The sequence below is a fragment of the Semicossyphus pulcher genome, unplaced genomic scaffold (assembly GCF_022749685.1).
Source record: "Semicossyphus pulcher isolate SPU_LCO1_2020_fin unplaced genomic scaffold, fSemPul1.0.p SCAF_17, whole genome shotgun sequence".
NCBI classification, from domain to species: Eukaryota; Metazoa; Chordata; class Actinopteri; order Labriformes; family Labridae; genus Semicossyphus; species Semicossyphus pulcher.
The window spans coordinates 11,569,571-11,584,091 of NW_027211681.1; the positions used below are offsets into that span (position 1 = coordinate 11,569,571).

The 14,521-nt window shown below is 41.9% G+C and overlaps 3 protein-coding genes across 4 annotated transcripts; 2 read left to right on the forward strand and 1 right to left on the reverse strand.

Moving 5' to 3' along the window:
- The first annotated feature begins 596 nt into the window (after nt 1-596).
- atad5b (ATPase family AAA domain containing 5b) lies at nt 597-5,893 on the forward strand. The gene is made up of 14 exons (XM_069665971.1): nt 597-1,113; nt 1,223-1,585; nt 1,668-1,764; nt 1,866-1,948; nt 2,137-2,276; nt 2,763-2,925; nt 3,092-3,360; nt 3,472-3,565; nt 3,645-3,709; nt 3,897-4,077; nt 4,160-4,299; nt 4,353-5,176; nt 5,295-5,438; nt 5,682-5,893. Exons 1-14 carry the CDS (start codon nt 597-599, stop codon nt 5,758-5,760), a joined length of 3,159 nt encoding a protein of 1,052 aa, XP_069522072.1. The 3' UTR covers nt 5,761-5,893.
- On the reverse strand, nt 5,800-8,403 carry tefm (transcription elongation factor, mitochondrial). The gene is made up of 5 exons (XM_069665970.1): nt 8,288-8,403; nt 7,478-7,962; nt 6,940-7,089; nt 6,663-6,841; nt 5,800-6,573 (listed from the first exon to the last, which is right to left on the reverse strand). Exons 1-5 carry the CDS (start codon nt 8,328-8,330, stop codon nt 6,309-6,311), a joined length of 1,122 nt encoding a protein of 373 aa, XP_069522071.1. The 5' UTR covers nt 8,331-8,403; the 3' UTR covers nt 5,800-6,308.
- A 1,322-nt stretch (nt 8,404-9,725) lies between these two features.
- On the forward strand, nt 9,726-14,094 carry LOC138594754 (arf-GAP with dual PH domain-containing protein 2-like). 2 transcript variants are annotated; one of them, XM_069665967.1, is made up of 11 exons: nt 9,726-9,891; nt 11,170-11,300; nt 11,607-11,698; nt 11,938-12,026; nt 12,149-12,261; nt 12,365-12,511; nt 12,678-12,761; nt 12,857-12,919; nt 13,044-13,121; nt 13,221-13,449; nt 13,540-14,094. In XM_069665967.1, the coding sequence occupies exons 1-11, from the start codon at nt 9,804-9,806 to the stop codon at nt 13,566-13,568; spliced, it is 1,143 nt and encodes a 380-aa protein (XP_069522068.1). In that variant the 5' UTR covers nt 9,726-9,803; the 3' UTR covers nt 13,569-14,094. The 2 variants fall into 2 exon arrangements, with proteins under 2 accessions (XP_069522068.1, XP_069522069.1); XM_069665968.1 differs by having other exon boundaries at nt 13,047-13,121.
- Nucleotides 14,095-14,521: the final 427 nt, after the last annotated feature.

Consider the following 14,521-nt stretch of genomic DNA (forward strand, 5'->3'; position numbering starts at 1 on the left):
TTCGTAGTCTTTTGTTTTTATATGCCCGCCAGATTCTCAAGTTGAAGCTGATACAGGTAAATTTAAATTCCCAACATCCTGTAACTTTCAAGGATTATCCTAGGTGCGAGCTGCCACTCTGCTCTTCGTCGGGGTAAAAAAAAAAAAGAGTAATGGATTATGGTTTAACAGGGAAGTATCCCCATTATGACCTTTAAAGTATATTCAAGCTGTCATCATTTAGAAACAACTTTCAGATTTTGTAATTGTGTAGCTTTATCTACTTCCGTTGTAACCAAATCACTTCGGTTCACTTTTTAACCTGTACGAGAGCATCCGTGTCTCTTGTCTGTACATAGACGATCTTTGGCAAATACTTGCGCCGCCTCGCGCTCGTTTTAAACGTCATTCCACAGCAGTTGGGATGTTTTCGATGCGACTTGAGCTTCTGTGTTCAAAGGTTTGGTGTATGTATTTGTAGCATTTACATTTTATATTGCTTTTAATTTAGCTAAATTAAGCTAAGCCTGCACGCTTTGGGAAAAAAATGGCACGTATGCCCAAAGTGTACGTCGCACAAATTGACGTCTATGCATTTTACGTGACCGTCTTTTAAGATGCGTAATAAACTCAAACAGAGCAAGAAGTGTAGAAATGCTTCTTTCCCAAACAAAGACCTGCCGAGAAAAGACGAGGTGGTATTAGTGTTGTCAGAGTCGAGCTGCTCCAACGATGAAACAACAGCAGAAGATGTTGCTGCTGCGAGCATCTGCACCAGAAAAGTTAAACCACTTCCGGAGCAGAGGAAGACTTTTTGCACCAAAGAACTTAAAATTGCACCAATTTTCCTGCTTAAAACACAGCATAGCAATGGGAAGCGGAGCAGTGATGTGAAGCGTAATGAATATGAAGATAAGGGGCAGAAATCAGTGCTTCCTCTTCAATGTGAAGATGTGAAACTGGTAGAAAGTCAGCAGCAGCAACTGCCAACAATTTCCCACCTGACACAGAGAAATGGATCATGTAGAGGACAGCTGTCAGTCACAACTCTGCACAGCTGTCTGGAAGAAATCCAGTCATCTAACCCTGCATTTCCAGTCCGAGCACTGTTCAGCACTTTGCAGAAGAAAGCTGGTGAAGAGGTGCAAGTTTTTGGATCTAAAGGTGAGGTTATTATTCTGATTGTGCACCATTTAATTTAACATTGCAGTTTAACTGAACTTGTGCTGCAATGACCAGTCAGGCCTCTCTCTGTGTTCCAAAGCAGAAAACTCCCCCGGTCTAACCTCTCCTCAGAGCCACGTGAAAGAGAAGAGGAAACGGGGGAATGAAAGCTCTGAGAGGGTGCCCAAACGTCTGAGGTCAAGTCTCACTGCAGAGGGTGCTGCTGGTATGGGTCACTTTCACATACCAGCAAAAGATGTCCTGGAACGTGAAGTTATGACGGTTAAGAAGCAGCCAAGGAGAAACAAACTAAGTCGCACACACAGACTGAGGAGTGGGAGACCAGCAGGCCTGGAGAACAACTGTGAGCCAAGCTCTGGACTGATAAGTCATGCAGAATCAGACAGCCAGTCACTCAAAATCTGTGACATTTCCCAGAGAGGTAAACTTTTTATATATACCTATAGCATGTTTTATGTCCTTTAAACAGCAGTAAATTTACCCTTTTCTCTCATTTTGTCTAGATTACAGTTATGAGGATGTGCTCTGGACAGACAAATACAGTCCTCAGCATTCAAGTGCAGTCATTGGAAACGCTGCCTCTGTGAATAAACTGCAAAGGTCAGTTTGATATAATCATTTCCCTCGCCCTTTCACTGATATAAAGGACCTGAAATCAGTGTCCTCAAATGATTTTCTTTTTCTTTTTCTCTGGAGCTCAGTTGGTTGAAAAAATGGAAACTGAGAGCAGACTGTGAGGAGAGGAGAAAGATGGAGGAAAGGAAAAAAGAAGAGAACAGCAGTGGTATGAGCTGACATTTTCACTCCTAACTTTCGCTCTTATATCTTGGCTGTGGTTTCTAACGAGCCACGACTGAAACTTTGTCACGGCCTGTATCCACATGACTTAGAGTTTTATTTTTACGACCCGGGATTTCACAGAATTTTCAATTTTTCCGGTTTCTGGTTGCCGATGACTGTCCTATTGTGCAGACTCATGGGACTGCGGAGACTTCCGGGGTGAGGCTGGGGAAGAGGATGAGCCCCTGGGTAACACCATGCTGATAACAGGACCTCCGGGCGTGGGCAAGACGGCTTCAGTGTATGCCTGCTCTCAGGAGCTCGGCTTTAAGGTTGGAATCAAAGTGGATCATTATCTATGTATCTTTGCTGCCGACAGCGGATCATCCGCATCCATTTAGATGTGTTAAAATATACTTGTGCCAAAAACGTGGCACTCAAGGGGAAAATCTCAGTATCAGCTTGTAAAATCATCTTCTCTCATCATCATCTACTACTTCTGTGAGATGAAACCATTCTTATCTCCCTTCCTCCTTTACTGCCATCTCTTTCTCCAGAATGTTCTGGCCTTTGAGAGTGAATGTTATTTGTTCTGCACAAAAATATGTTTCTCATAGTAGACCACTTTTCTGTTTATATTTTCATCTGTGTTCTTAAAATATACAGTATCCTGCGGCTCTTACACTGCTTTGCAGTTCAATGAAAAGATGGCCAACAGTGATATTTTGTGGTTCTTACCAGAGGACCAAATTACAGTTTTCACATTCTGGATGGCTTTTGTAGTAAAGTTAAATAAGAAGAATTATCCTTTTTTAAAGGTATTCGAGGTGAATTGCTCCTCGCTGCGGAGTGGGCACCATGTTCTGTCCCAGCTGAAAGAGGCCACGCAGTCCCACCTAGTGGAGATGCCGGGGAAGGACCCACTGAAGCCAACTTACTTCAACAACTACAGCTGCACTGCTAAATCTGAGACGTTACCTGGTAGGACACAGAAAATGACAATAATATTCAGACAAAATCTCTTAGCTTTTTGATTTTTATTGTAAAGTCGCTTGTGGTGTTGCGTTTATGTAGCTAAAATATGCATCTGTAGATGCATCTGTAAGTGTCATATTAACATATCAAACCGGCCCTCTTACTTTTACAGGAAAAACAGTGCCTGTAAAAAACGTCACCTCAAAAAAGAGAGCAGCGCAGAGCATTGGCCGCTCCACTCGCAAAGGAAAAGCTAATCCAGCCACAGTCACTTTGTCCAACTACTTTAAGATGAAGGCCAAAGCAGATCTCTTACACTCTGGTGGCCTGTCTCCATCTAAAAAACCAGATGGAAACACATATGATAATCCATCGACGGACTCTGATCAAACAGCTTCACAGAACAAAAAGACAGCCACATCACTCATTCTGTTTGAAGAGGTAAACCCCCCCCACACACACACTGTGAGACGTGTAATTTAATGGATATGAGACCGCACACAAGCCTTGTCATGTCTGGGCTGATGCAGTTTTAACCGTCTGCTCCCACAGGTTGATGTCATATTTGATGATGATGTTGGTTTCCTCGCAGCCATCAAGACTTTCATGACGACCACTAAGAGACCAGTCATTCTAACCACCAATGGTAAACACACACACACACACACTGTGTAATTTTAAATAGATTTGAGGATACGCTCTGTAATGTGAAATGAATTCTTTAGATTCCTCATTCAAAGAGAGATTCAACTGCAGCGTGGAGAAAATCTTTTTCAAAGCTCCATCAGAGGTAAGTCACTCTACACTCTTGTAAAGCTGAGTGTGCATACATGTTGCCTAAAATAGCTCTCACTTTTATAGTATGTTTTTGATTAAAAAAAACAACCTCTATTGCCTGCTCAGGCTCCTCCCACATTCTGAATAATATGGGTAAAGATTGACCCAGTTTGTTATAAACTTCCTCCATCTTTTCCAAGGCGAATGCTTGTGCCTACCTGCAGCTGGTGGCTTTGGCTGAGAATGTGCGACTGCAGTTGGATGATGTTCGCAGCCTCCTCAAGCAGACCAGAGGGGACGTACGACGCTGCCTGCTGCAGCTGCAGATGTGGCTGCAAAGTGGTGGAGGACGCCTGCCTAAGGAGCCCACTCATGTGCAGCGTAAGTTGCTATAAATCGTCATAGTCAAGCCCCCTTACAGACAAGGATTGTGTTACCAGTAATGTTCAATATCACTTTTTAGACTCAGATGTTAATGAAAGAGGACACAATGCAGAGCCTCCATGTGACACCGGCTGCACTGCTAGCATGCTAGGTCTCCACCCTGTGACCCCTGAAGAACTGCAAAACCTTTTAAAGGCAGGTATTTATAACTCACATGGTGTTACTGAGAGCCAAACTTCACCTGTAAATATTCACTTTCTTTAATTCTTCAGTGTCAGCTCTGGACAGAAGTAGAAATGATCCAGCTCCTGCGGCTGCTCGCTGAGAGCTGGAGAAGAGCTGTGCCGCTTCTGTATGCCAACCTGGAGCTCCTTCTACCTGTCGGGGCCGAGGGAACTTCAGTCCACTTCCCAGACAAGGGGACTTGTTCTGGGCTGCAGAATGAGCTGGCACCCTCCGACAATCACCCTCACATCCAGCAGCAGGATGAAAATGGCAGTCAAAAGGAACCTGTCACCAACGGCAAATCTTTTAGGACTGTCTCCAGATTAAGCAGGAGGAAATATATTGCACCAATGATTGACACCACAGCATCACACACTTCCAAAAGAACATCATCATCGTCACAGAGAGCTCATTCAAGAGCCCAAAGTTCAAGAGATACAACTGAACAAAACACAGCCAAATTGGTAACCGACTCTTTGGACGCCTTGACTGACTTCTTCGACCTCATGTCATACCTTGATGCCACCATGCCGGCTGCTACACCGCTTGTCTCAGGCTCATGCAAACCTGAGGCGTTTGTCTGGACAGGAGCTGGGATAAAGGATGGATTGTTGGATGAGGTGAGGGAGGAGGAGGAGGAGGGGAGCATGAATTGGAGCCAGGAGAGGCTGTTGGATATTCAGGCTGCCGTTGAGGGCTTGGGGTGTCACAGGTGTTGCTGGTGGGTGTCTGTGGCGTGGACTGAAGCCCAAAAACACAGACAGGAACAGGGAGACACAAGGTGGGAGAGGCTGGTGGAGAGACTGACACCACCTGTCTCTTCAAAGAGAGAGAGCCTGAGCTTTAGTTGTTACCCTCTGTGTGCTGCAAGGTGAGTCTATTCCCCATCTTAACTCAACATACTCTGTTAACTATCTGGCATTTCGTCTGATACATGACAGACATGGGTATGTTTTTCACCATGTCATACTCCTGCCTGTCCCCACAAGTGTGTCCCAAAGGAGGTTTGAGCTGAGCAGGAAGGTGCTTGGCAGTAAATCCTTCAGCCTGCTGGGGAACAGAAGAGCTGTCAGTGTGGACTACATGCCCGTCCTCCGCTACATCTGTCGCTGTCAGAGAGAGGAGCCACTCAGGTGAGACAGACACAACACGGATTAAACTTCACTTTCCCGACAAGTGGTCTGCCTGTCCTTTGTCAAACAGTGAACAGTTATTGATAAATTATGTCCAGTTAAACTCTGTAATAATAAACCCAGTCACATCAGGGTAGTCAGTGTAACAGTGAATGGCAAATAGAGATTTTCTTCAACCAAATTATACTCAATTTTTTCAGACAAAGTTCTAATAATTCTAATGAGATTTACTCCCCACAGCAGGTGTCCGAGCTACCTGAGCTGCATCGGCCTGGGCCTCTCTAAGTCGACCATTCAACTTCTGGCTGAAGACTTTTCATAGAGAAAAAGACAGTAGAACCTCACATCCTTACTACCTCAATGTACTCCAGTCAGTTTTTTATTCACTTTGCATTAATTTTAAATATTGTCAAATTATTTAAATGAAGTTGAGATATGAAATTATGCTTTACATGTTCAAGTCAATAAAAAATCCTATTTTTCTAAATTGTGTTGATCATTTTTAAAAGGATCTAAAGCACCGTTATTGTTCAAGTACTGAAAATGGTTTCCTGTGAGATCAGTTAACTTTTATATTCTTAAGTTATTAAAAAAATACACAAACCCAACAGACAGCAGAGATACTGCTCACAGCTATTACTTTATCCAAGTGTCCAAAGTGAACGATTTTGTACGGCAGAAATAACAAAACAAAGCAGCGATCCCCACCCAGTGTTTTATGTAACAATACTAAATGTGTCATAAACCACCACCAATCTGTTCAAAGGGTAAACATTTAGTACAAATTCAAATGGGCTCAGAGTGCCACTCGGGCGGTTTGTTGTAGTGGATGTCGTGCATGGTCGGGGCAGAGATCGGTCCATGTCGTGGCTAACTGGACGACTGACTGAGCAGCTCGTAAAAAGCCACGGCCTGAAGCAGAGCGTCACAGAGCTCTTCCCCTCCTCTTCTGCTGCTAATCTGGAAAGAGTTCCTGTACTTCAGCAGCAGCTCTGGGGGGAAATTTAACCTGGGAAGCTTCTGAGTTACAGACTCGGTCATCAGCTGGCGCACTGTCTGTGCCCCGCTGGTCCTCAACTCGCCCACCATGAGTCCAAAGTGACGCCCGACAGCGGTACGCATCATGTTCAAAACTCTGCAGAGGAGGGAGAAACGAGGGTTAAACCTTCACAATAAAACATTTCAAAGGCCAGGCACATTTGTAGAAATGTCACTTTTTCCCACCTGGGAGGAATGTTGGAGTCTGGTGGTGTGTTTTTCGGCTCCAGCAGAGCAAACAGCATGGCCTCCACAGTCCTCATGTGGGCCATGATGGGGAACAGAGTAGTATTCTGGACTGAGATGGAGGATTTCTCTATGATGTAGAAGTCAGCTGACGGGAGGAGAGTCACAACTTCAGAGACCTAACGGCATAACAGAAAAATCACACATGGGCAGTACGCTGATTTAAAGTTGTATCGTTCCTCTACCAAAACTCATGGACTCTTGTCGTCATACTCACATCATTCAAGTAAGAAGAAGCCATGTAAGTCCCCCTCAAGAAATTTGGACATTCAATATGCTTCCAATCGAGTAGGGTCATCCCACGGTCCACGTGGGCCCAGGCTATTTTATTAGTTCCACAAACTATAGACACAACGGCGCTGGCATCCTAAGGAAACGAAAAACAGAATCAATACATAAGCTATTTATGGACAATCCTGCTTTAATTACATTTTGACAGAAAACTACACGAGATGACATGAACACTGGACCTTTAGCAGGGAAGTAAAAGGTCAGGGAATGGATCCAGCGTTTTTGGAACCTAACCCATACTTGGGGATATTGGCCAGGGTATCTCTGTTGCACCTACTTGATTTTATTATTTGATCTGTATTGCACAAGTTTCCAACAAGTTAAGGGAATAAAAGCAGGACTAAGTTTCTGCTCTGCCACCAAACTTACATCATGTTTAAAACTGGACAGGAGTGTAAAAGTTTGGGAGATTTGATCAACACACACACAGAGAGGCAGAGAGAGTGAGAGGATCAGAACCTCACCTCCAGCCAGGACCTGTCAACCTCTGGCCTGATAAACTTGGCCAACTGAATCCTCACTTTCCTCTCCTTCTTCACCGGATTGAGGATGGAGTTGAAAACTGTGACTGCACTCTTGTGCTTAAGCAGCGGCACATTCACCACACTCTCCAGAGTTTTAAAGGGTCCGTTTTTTGTCCTGTAATCCACAATGTTGAGCGACTTGCGTCCTCTCAGGAGCTTGACACCGGCCAGCGCTTCCGGTGTGGCGGTGTTGAGCAGGTGGAGAATGACGTCTCTTTGCTCAGAGGTGTAGCATGCATCCAGAGGTCTGTTGTCCTCTTTGCAGGCCTCAGATGAGGAGGAGAGTGTGGCGTCCAGGGTCTCAAAGCCTGCCAAGGGGACCCGGCTCCGCCAGCAGCATGTGCACTGGAGATACCGCAGCTCCAACCCAGGGAGGGAGGCGTGCTGGGGGCGACGGAACAAACCAGACCGTCCTGCATAGTAACCTGCAGAAAAAAACAAGAGGGAACTGAATGGCTTTTTTAACATGTCATTAAACAGAGTTCAATTTATTACAAGTCCATAACACGTGAGTAGAAAGCAATCGTGTAAGACACTTTGAACCTGACAAAAAGATGTCAGGCTCAAAGGCTGCGTAAAGTCATTCAGTGTCTACATGAGATAAAACAGAGGGGATACTAATGTAACATTAAAACAGTCAAACGGCTGGCATTGAAAACAAGATAAAACTACCCCAACATTGCTAGTCTGCTAATTCAACTTTATGCAAACAGGAAGTAACACACTGAATAGTTATTCAGAAAAACCTACTTCTCTGAGCGACCGACGACAGAAATCGCCTGGCGACCCACATAGTTTTTAATAAAATAAATAAATCACAGTTATTAACAACAACATCATTCAGATTGTACAACGTTGCCCTTCGGTGGTTGTCCAACAGTTTTTAACCGCCCGGCGCGAAACTGCAACCCCTTCAGTTAGTTCCGGAGTGTCGTCTTCTTTTTCTTCGTGTTTACTGGCCAATTGCGAACCGATGGTAGAAGTTTATACCGCCACCTAGTGTATGGCAGTATGTAGAGTCATTCCACTTATTCAATGGTGCTGATTATTTCATGAGAGAGCTACAATAATTACTTTTTAAATACAGTTCAATAGCACCCCATGACTGCCTTATAACGAGCACTTTTAATATTTGGATTACAGGACTGGAAACAAAGTATATTTACACTATTTCTATATTTACTTAAAATGTCTTTCATATTATATTCTAAATATTTCCTAAAAAGGTTGCTTCCAAAATGAATATGAATCAACACCTCTCTAAAACAGTTCTCTAAAATTCTTGACCAAGGTAGAACTTTTCCAGTGCCGTTGTATTACACTTCATTTTTACCAAAAATTTCTAGATAAACCATCAAAGAAAGCTGCGTGGCTGCCAAATCATGAATAAAATATATGATATTCAGGGTAAAAAAGTTTTAATTCATGTAGATAAATCAGATTCCAGGCCAAAAAGGTGAATATTAGCTGGTTTAATAGTGGCAAAGTAATTCAATAATATTAATTACTGCACTAGTAAGTAACTAAGTTTAAGTTTAAGGTAGTTGCACTTTCTTTTCATGTCACTTTCTACTTCTTATCAGAGTGCAGAGTGGTATATTATACTTTGTATTGTATTTGTATTACATTTATCCGACAGCTTCAGGTACTAGTCACATTAAAAATTAAGATTTTCCCACTTTTTCACTATTTTAAAAAAAAAATGTTTACAAATCAAATCATCAATCATGAATGGAGAATGTAATCTGACTATAAAGAATAATCCACAATGAAAATAATTATTATTTGCAGTCCTGTAGGCTACAAAATAGCTAAACATGAGCCCCACCTACTTTGCAATAATCATACAATATGATATCAAATATTGTAGTAAAACAATCACAGGTGACACTTCTTATCGCGAACATCGATAACACCTTGCCCACACTAGTCACACTCAGTGTTTTCTACTCGCATACAAGTCTGTCAGCCTGCGTCTGACTGGAAGTCAATCACCCTGTTTAATGCTGACGTCGGTTTCACTTCCTTTCTCTGTTATTTCTGGACCTCTGCATTTGTAAGCAGAACAATAAACTTCATGATGCTGTGCTGCTAAGAGGAAATGCTGGGCCACCGGCCATTGAGATGAACTTGTGTTTTTTTTTAAACTGCTACAGAGCAGAATAACTGTGCCACTGAACGTGTGGAATCAGTATGGAGTTAATACCTTGTAGCTCTTTTGTTGGGACTCTGCTGTCAGTCTGACAGGACCAAACTACCTTCACCTATGGCCACTCTGGAGAGAAACAACAAGATCCTGCTCGAATTGGTGCGACAGCCAGGTAACAACGTGTGTGCTGACTGTGGAGCTCCTGGTGAGTACACTGACAAAGATTCATAACCACTATAGATTCATTATGATGTGATATCAACATTGTTCTACTACTTTCAAAGAATTTTTCTTTTTAAAACTTCTGTAGCTGATTTCTGTGAATGATCATGTTTCTTCATTACAGCTTAAAGAATGGAAATAGTATTTTACACCATCAGGCCACATGATGCTGTTTGTCTGTTAACAGATTTATCTCTAAAGTAACATTTTTTATCCATGTCACGTTTTATAATACACTTTCATAAGGGGAAGTGGTGGCTGCTGTGTGTTCTGTGGTGTAACCTTACTGTTCCTCTTAAACTCCAACTAGCCTGGTACAAGCACTGCCAAGGGCAGTTAACAGCAGGGCTTTTTGGGGGCTCTATGCAAGATGCTGTTTGGGGCCCAGTATTTTATCAAACTACGATGGGGGGATTCCAAACCCTTTAAGATGAGCCGAAGTTTTATTTATAAAACGCACTTCACATTGTAGGCCTTTAAAATGACAAGATACTAAAAGTAATACATCAAAATAATTCTAAAGTAATGTTACTGAGGGAAATATTTAACGGCTTAGAAGTCTATGACTGAGAGGCGACACCCACGGGATGACAGTGTCGCAGACATTTGCCTGTCAACACAAAGTGTACTGTTACTGAGCTTCTGCAACAAAATGCTCTGCAGCCTGCTATAATTCAACACAACAGGTGTCACTTGAGTCAATCAGTCCCACAGCACAGTCCATTCACATGACAATTTTAGCTTAGCCCTTCATAAAGCACACATATCGTTGCTAACACTATCGTTATTCTCCTCACTGACCTGACGTGCAGCTTTCCTTCCCATCATACCTGCGTCACAGCCTCATGATGATTTTGTCTTTATTACCCTACAACACAAGCCACAGCTTCGCTATCTTTGCAGCTCAGCTTTGTTTATATCCTACAATTAATGTTAAGCATATGCGTCATTAAACACACGAGGGAGCTTGGCTGGCTACAAATAAAGACAGGTAATTTAATTCTCCCCAAATATACTGTGGCTGCACTTGCAGCTTGTGGGCTCCTTAGTGGCTGCGGGGGAACTACACATCCGCATCGTCCGCATATAGCAAGAAACAGCTCTGGTTAACGGAGCGTGTAAGAGACAGCAGACAAAACACAACCTAAGCCTAGTAGATTAAATTAACAGTTGGATCTACTCTCAGATTTGTGGGGCACATTAGAATATAAGAACAACTCTTATCGTCACTTGTATTGTCTTGTGTTGTTTCTGCTCACAGAGCCTGACTGGGCCTCCTACACTCTCGGTGTGTTTCTGTGTCTGAACTGTTCGGGGTTGCACCGTAATTTGCCCGCTGTCAGCCGAGTGAAATCCATCCGTCTGGATTTCTGGGAAGACTCATTAGTGCAGGTAACAGGGCTACCTAATAAAATGTTATTTATTTTCAATATAATTTACACTTTATAGACATGGAATATACAGCAGGCCACTGTATGCTTTGCTGTCTTAAAACAACTGAAATTGTCGATAAAGCTTGGGTAGTTGTTAAAAGTAGATGAGGGGTGGGAATAAATACGAATTAATAATCTATTTTATTCAATTAACATGTTTGAGGAAAAAATATATATCACTCAATCAAATCAGTACAAATATAGTTAACGTATTGAATATTAATTGTCCTGCTCTGACTGTTTATCTCACATCTTGTGCTCACAGTTCATGCGAGAGAGCGGAAACTCTGCAGCCAAAGCCATCTATGAGAAGTGTATTCCTGTCTTTTTCTACCGGCCACAACAAAAAGACTGCGTGTGAGTGGCTGTCAGCACATTTAGCACCCATTCATATCATTAATGCACTGAAAGTAAGAAGCGACAACGAATGGTGTATTTAGTGAATAGGAGTGGAGAGGGAACAGAAAGAGGAACAGACACTAATGGGTTCAGTGGTGGAGCTGCAAGTACAGACTGTACAATTAGACTAATTCATCAATGGAAATTCTACATGTTAATAGAATTAACCTAATAAAAGGTGTTTTTTATTTTTCCAGTGTTCTTAAGGATCAGTGGATCCGTGCTAAGTATGATAGAAGAGAATTCACCGGAGAAAACACCTACTATCAGCAGGGGTATAGCGCAGGTAATCCTCCTATCATTACAAGAACATGAATAATATTCTTACCATCAGCAAAATAATCTACTTGTATATTTGTATGTATAAGATGCATCTAAGTCCCTTTTTATGTCTCCTTTCTAACCCAGACTTGTTCGAGGCAACACTTTGGAAGAAGGGCAAAGACAACAAGCAGTTTCTGAAGAGGATCTTCCTTCTGTCCCAGAAAGACTACACCCTAAAGTACTTCATTAAAGAGGATGTGAGTAGCTCTTTTGCAATATCAACATTTATTCTGCAATGTTTTTTGAGCTGAATAGATTTGTTTCTTATCTTTCTTCCTCATTTCTCTCATTGAAACCAAGTCCAAGGTTCCCAAAGCTGTCATCTCCATGAAGGACCTGAATGCAGTTTTCCAGACCGAGAAGATCGGTCACGCTCACGGCCTGCAGATCTCCTACCTGCACGTAGAGCGAACAAGGAATCTGTTTGTGTATCACGAGAAGGGACAGGTGAGCTCAAGTGTTATATGTAGTATTTTCCCTTATAACAGGCCATATATAAAAATGTATAAACCTTTGTTTTTGGGTTTTTTTATTTTAAAAAATGGATAAAACTGTCCTGATGGTAAAGTTTAATGGATGCAGCTTATGTAACCCTATATCTGATGCCTTACAGGAGATCGTGTCCTTGTTCAATGCCATCCGGGCAACACGCTTGGCGTACCTGCAGAGGAAACACCCTACTCTCAGAGCTATTGATGTGAGACCAATTTTCAAAAGATTCAGCTTAGAGAGATTGTAAAAATGTCTTTCATTTTGCTTAGTTAACAGTTTTATCTGCATTATTTTACACAGTTAATACCACAGCTAACAAGAAACTGCTTGAAGGAGGGCTTCATGGAGAAAACCGGCCCAACGGTCTGTGATATATTAATTTATAAAAATGTATTGGATTTATTTGCCCCATTCCGATTGGATTAATTCATTGTATTCATTGTTTTCTGTCTTTTTTCTCTCTCTAACTGTGTGTTTGTGTTTTCAGCAGCGGGAGCCGTTCAAGAAGAGATGGTTCACGCTGTGCTCAATAAACAGAAAGCTTCTTTATTTTAAAACTCCACTGGTAATTTACACATACTTATAAATTACTTGTATATTAAGCAAAAGCTCATACTTCATATATCTTTAAGTGCGTCTCTGTGTTGTTTATTGTCACTGTCAGGATGCCACCGAGCTGGGTGCTGTCTTCATCGGCACAGAGAGCCACAGTTACTCGGTGTCAGAGAGCTGCGGGCGCAGCTCGAGGGGAGGCCGCTGGCACTGTGGCATCACACTGCAGACTCCAGGGAGGCAGTTTGTGTTTATGTGCGAGCAGCAGCAGGAGCAGAGGGAGTGGCTGGAGGCCTTTACAAAGATCATCTCTCAGCCCATGACCCCAGAGGACTACGCTAGTAAGACACTGTTTACAAGCACTTTAATATATATTAAAAAAAAATCCAGATGTGTATACTCACTGCTAACTCTGTGTCTTGTTATTACAGATGAAGCCAACCTGAGTAGAGGGAAATGATTGGAGTAGTTCTACCTGCTGGTGTGCAGGAGTTCGGGATGCAATGACTATACTTTTGGGACATTACAGGCTGATGCCTAAGTGTAGATAAGTAAAAACACTTGCTGACGGGACTGTTTGCCACTGCTGAAAAATGATCGATGCAAACACTTGGCTGGAACAACAGTGTCTGTGATAATAATGGGACAGAAGAAGTAACTCAGCTGAGACTTTGCTGCTTTATAAGATCTATGCCCAGACACAGTGTCTCTTGAATTGATTGCATTGTTGTTACAACAATGACACTTCTTTCTATCCACAAGACAAAAGGGACTATTTTTAACGTAAACATAAACACTTTTGGTAGTTATTTTGTATTTAATATTTTCTGTTTAACTCAGTTTGCACATTTTGAAAAGATGGCGTTCATCTTTGTCACATACTTTCATTTTAGCTGTCTGTAAGGCTCTGTAACACTGAAAGCTCAATATAATTTTAACAAATGTAATACACAATTGATTTCTGCTTCCTGTTTCGGTAACAAAAACACAGTAAATTTACACATTTATTTATAAATGTTTTAATTGTTGTCTTTATTGCAACATTTTTAATTTTCCACGTTCATTCTTTTTTAGTTGTCTTTAAATTTCCAATTTATTTTCTTAGTCTTAAGCATATTTTTTCTTTTTTATTGCACTCCATTGACTCCATAGATTTCATGCTCTGTGGAGCTTGAAAAAAAGCCTCACACCTCGCCACTCTCCCATTACCAGAAATATCATCAAGCTTATCAACCCACGAGATCAATTTAAAAAAAAGTGTCAGCCTTCGTTGTAAGTAATCAATGTATAAAACCATGCTAAACTCATAATGTGTTATTGTATTACTTACTGAAAAGACTACAAACATTCTCAATCGTGGATCGGGGGAATGTCGCACGTGATCTTCTTGTAATATACGATCTTTGCTCGCTT